The sequence below is a fragment of the Oncorhynchus masou genome, chromosome 21 (genome assembly GCF_036934945.1).
Source record: "Oncorhynchus masou masou isolate Uvic2021 chromosome 21, UVic_Omas_1.1, whole genome shotgun sequence".
In the NCBI taxonomy this organism is placed as follows: Eukaryota; Metazoa; Chordata; class Actinopteri; order Salmoniformes; family Salmonidae; genus Oncorhynchus; species Oncorhynchus masou.
The window spans coordinates 52430989-52435988 of NC_088232.1; the positions used below are offsets into that span (position 1 = coordinate 52430989).

The 5000-nt window shown below is 43.9% G+C and overlaps 1 protein-coding gene across 1 annotated transcript in view; it reads right to left on the reverse strand.

Moving 5' to 3' along the window:
* Nucleotides 1–5000, reverse strand: part of LOC135508504 (protein-tyrosine kinase 2-beta-like) — a 71436-nt gene that overhangs the window by 36722 nt on the left and 29714 nt on the right. Inside the window, exons 8-9 of the mRNA XM_064928753.1 lie at nucleotides 3071–3211; nucleotides 2444–2518 (exon numbers count right to left, since the gene is read on the reverse strand). Coding sequence (XP_064784825.1) covers nucleotides 2444–2518; nucleotides 3071–3211 — 216 coding nt within the window. The remainder of the gene's footprint in view (nucleotides 1–2443; nucleotides 2519–3070; nucleotides 3212–5000) is intronic.

The window sequence follows — 5000 nt, forward strand, 5'->3', positions numbered from 1 at the left end:
CAGGGACAGGGACAGAGAGAGACAGGGACAGAGAGAGACAGGGACAGAGAGAGACAGGGACAGGGACAGAGAGAGACAGGGACAGAGACAGAGACAGGGACAAAGAGAAACAGGGACAGAGAGAGACAGGGACAGGGACAAAGAGAGACAGGGACAGAGAGAGACAGGGACAGGGACAGAGACAGGGACAGAGAGAGACAGAGACAGGGACAGAGAGAGGGACAGAGAGAGACAGGGACAGGGAGAGACATGGACAGAGAGAGACAGGGACAGGGACAGAGAGAGAGACAGGGACAGAGAGAGACAGGGACAGGGAGAGACATGGACAGAGAGAGACAGGGACAGAGAGAGACAGGGACAGAGACAGGGACAGAAACAGGGAAAGAGAGAGACAGGGACAGAGAGGGACAGAAAGTGACAGAGACAGGGACAGAGAGAGACAGGGACAGAAAGTGACAGAGACAAGGACAGAGAGAGACAGAGACAGGGAGAGAGACACACACATATACATTAACTTTGAACAGTTCATTGTGTTTGGTACCTGCAGGATAATTGTGGTTTGACCCGGAATGGTCTGATTCTCGGAAATGTGAAGAATGATAAGAGTAACAACTACCAAGAGTTTAGTACTGTCTGAATGATAAGAGTAACAACTACCAAGAGTTTAGTACTGTCTGAATGATAAGAGTAACAACTACCAAGAGTTTAGTACTGTCTGAATGATAAGAGTAACAACTACCAAGAGTTTAGTACTGTCTGAATGAAAAGAGTAACAACTACCAAGAGTTTAGTACTGTCTGAATGAAAAGAGTAACAACTACCAAGAGTTTAGTACTGTCTGAATGATAAGAGTAACAACTACCAAGAGTTTAGTACTGTCTGAATGAAAAGAGTAACAACTACCAAGAGTTTAGTACTGTCTGAATGATAAGTGTAACAACTACCAAGAGTTTAGTACTGTCTGAATGATAAGAGTAACAACTACCAAGAGTTTAGTACTGTCTGAATGATAAGAGTAACAACTACCAAGAGTTTAGTACTGTCTGAATGATAAGAGTAACAACTACCAAGAGTTTAGTACTGTCTGAATGATAAGAGTAACAACTACCAAGAGTTTAGTACTGTCTGAATGATAAGAGTAACAACTACCAATAGTTTAGTACTGTCTGAATGATAAGAGTAACAACTACCAAGAGTTTAGTACTGTCTGAATGATAAGAGTAACAACTACCAAGAGTTTAGTACTGTCTGAATGAAAAGAGTAACAACTACCAAGAGTTTAGTACTGTCTGAATGAAAAGAGTAACAACTACCAAGAGTTTAGTACTGTCTGAATGAAAAGAGTAACAACTACCAAGAGTTTAGTACTGTCTGAATGATAAGAGTAACAACTACCAAGAGTTTAGTACTGTCTGAATGATAAGAGTAACAACTACCAAGAGTTTAGTACTGTCTGAATGATAAGAGTAACAACTACCAAGAGTTTAGTACTGTCTGAATGATAAGAGTAACAACTACCAAGAGTTTAGTACTGTCTGAATGAAAAGAGTAGCAACTACCAAGAGTTTAGTACTGTCTGAATGATAAGAGTAACAACTACCAAGAGTTTAGTACTGTCTGAATGAAACTCCAGCCTTGCTGGAGAGAGACAGGGGGGACAAGGGCTTGAGAGTAACAACTACCAAGAGTTTAGTACTGTCTGAATGATAAGAGTAACAACTACCAAGAGTTTAGTACTGTCTGAATGATAAGAGTAACAACTACCAAGAGTTTAGTACTGTCTGAATGATAAGAGTAGCAACTACCAAGAGTTTAGTACTGTCTGAATGATAAGAGTAGCAACTACCAAGAGTTTAGTACTGTCTGAATGAAAAGAGTAACAACTACCAAGAGTTTAGTACTGTCTGAATGATAAGAGTAACAACTACCAAGAGTTTAGTACTGTCTGAATGATAAGAGTAACAACTACCAAGAGTTTAGTACTGTCTGAATGATAAGAGTAACAACTACCAAGAGTTTAGTACTGTCTGAATGATAAGAGTAACAACTACCAAGAGTTTAGTACTGTCTGAATGATAAGAGTAACAACTACCAAGAGTTTAGTACTGTCTGAATGATAAGAGTAACAACTACCAAGAGTTGAGTGTGAATGTTGTGTGTGGTTAGGGGCAAGATGGGACATTCCAAAAGGGTTCTTCAGCTGTCCCCAACGGTGAACCCTTTTTGGTTCCAGGTAGAACCCTTTTGGTTTCCATGTAGAACTCTCTGTGGAAAGGGTTCTACATGGAACCCAAAAGGGAGTTCTACCTGAAACCAAAAAAGGGGTTCTCCTATGGGGACAGCTGAAGAACCCGTTTCTAGATGGCACCTTTTTGTTTCTTCTTCTAAGAGTGTATTGGTCTGTGGATGGGGCAGATATGTTGTTTGGCCAACTACAACTCACCACAGAGTTTTTATCTGCACGCTGGCGGATCCCCTCGGGGCCAATGACCAGGTCTACCGTCAGACTCCAGCCTTGCTGGAGAGAGAGACAGGGGGGACAAGGGCTTGAGTGGAGAATAGGATTCAGGGTGTGTACGTGTGTGTGTGTGTGTGTGTGTGTGTGTGTGTGTGTGTGTGTGTGTGTGTGTGTGTGTGTGTGTGTGTGTGTGTGTGTGTGTGTGTGTGTGTGTGTGTGTGTGTGTGTGTGTGTGTGTGTAGTGTGTGTGTGTAGTGTGTGTGTGTGTGTGTGTGTGTGTGTGTGTGTGTGTGTGTGTGTGTGTGTGTGTGTGTGTGTGTAGTGTGTGTGTGTGGTGTGGTGTGGTGTAGTGTGTGTGTGTAGTGTAGTGTGTGTGTGTGTGTGTGTGTGTGTGTGTGTGTGTGTGTGTGTGTAGTGTAGTGTGTGTATGTGTGTGTGTGTGTGTGTGTGTGTGTGTGTGTGTGTGTGTGTGTGTGTGTGTGTGTGTGTGTGTGTGTGTGTGTGTGTGTGGTGTAGTGTGTGTGTGGTGTAGTGTGTGTGTGTGTGTGTAGTGTAGTGTGTGTGTGTGTTTGTGTATGTATATGTATATATGTGTGTGTGTGTGTGACTCACCACTAACTGACAGGTGAAACTCTCCTGTATGTAGTCACAGCAGTCTGCTAGCGTGGTAAAGAACTTCACAACACACTCCTCTTCCTTCAGACACGAGTACCTCAGGAACGTCTGTTGAATCATCTTACGCAAAGCCTTCGACTGGGGAATCGAAACAGATACATTGGGCTACAAAATGACTGTGTCCCATGACTGGCAACGCACAAACAAACCTTTAAAAAATATAAACAATATAATTATAGAGATAAACTCAGAATACCAACACGTGAGAAATACTATATTTTATTAAAGTTTCAATGGAACCAACCAAAATCATACAATTATTTAATACAAAATAAATTTGACCAAAATCAAGGTTTCATCGTAATTATTGGCACTCCTCATTTAGTACTTAGTGCAACAACCTCTGGCAATGACAACAGCATGGAGTCTTTTCCTGTCATGTTTGACAAGGTTAAGGAACACATTTGGGGGGATTTAGGACCATTCCTCTATGCAGATCCTTTCAAGATCCTTCACATTCTTGAGGTTTGTGCTTATCAACTGCCCTCTTCAACTCAGCCCACAGGTTTTGGATTGGATTGAGGTCCAGCAACTGACATGGCAGAACATTGATTCTGAACCATTTCTGTGTGGATCTTGAGGTATGTTTCGGGTCATTGTCTTGTTGTAAAGTCCACCTACGGCCAGGTCCCAGTCTTCTGACAGAGGCAACCAGATTGTCAGCACAAAATTGCCTGATACTTGGTGCATTATTCCATCAATCTTAACCAGTGCCCCTGGACCTCTGGAATTAAAACAGCCCCAAAACATCACTGACCCAAAACCATATTTCACCGTGGGTATGAGGAGCCTCTCCTTGTATCTCTGTTTCACCGTGGGTATGAGGAGCCTCTCCTTGTATCTCTGTTTCACCTTGTGTATGATGTGCCTCACCTTGTATCTCTGTTTCACCATGGGTATGAGGAGCCTCTCCTTGTATCTCTGTTTCACCCTGGGTATGAGGTGCCTCTCCTTGTATCTCTGTTTCACCGTGGGTATGAGGTGCCTCTCCTTGTATCCCTGTTTCACCGTGGGTATGAGGTGCCTCTCCTTGTATCTCTGTTTCACCGTGGGTATGAGGTTCCTCTCCTTGTATCTCTGTTTCACCGTGGGTATGAGGTGCCTCTCCTTGTATCTCTGTTTCACCGTGGGTATGAGGTGCCTCTCCTTGTATCTCTGTTTCACCGTGGGTATGAGGTGCCTCTCCTTGTATCTCTGTTTCACCGTGGGTATGAGGTGCCTCTCCTTGTATCTCTGTTTCACCGTGGGTATGAGGTGCCTCTCCTTGTATCTCTGTTTCACCGTGGGTATGAGGTTCCTCTCCTTGTAACTCTGTTTCACCGTGGGTATGAGGTGCCTCTCCTTGTATCTCTGTTTCACCGTGGGTATGAGGTTCCTCTCCTTGTAACTCTGTTTCACCGTGGGTATGAGGTGCCTCTCCTTGTATCTCTGTTTCACCATGGGTATGATGTGCCTCTCCTTGTATCTCTGTTTCACCGTGGGTATGAGGTGCCTCTCCTTGTATCTCTGTTTCACCGTGGGTATGAGGTGCCTCTCCTTGTATCTCTGTTTCACCCTGGGTATGAGGTTCCTCTCCTTGTATCTCTGTTTCACCGTGGGTATGAGGTGCCTCTCCTTGTATCTCTGTTTCACCGTGGGTATGAGGAGCCTCTCCTTGTATGCATCTCTGTTTCGACGCCGAACATGCCGATGCTGTATCTGACCAAATCATAGAATTTTGGTCTCATCTGACCAGAGCACATTCTTCCAGTCATAATTTAAATGACGTTTGGTAAACTCCAAGCACTTGCGACTGTGTCTTGGGGTCAGAAAGGGATTTTCTTCTGGCAACCCTTCCAAAGAGCCTGTGGTTGTGGAGGTGGAGGTG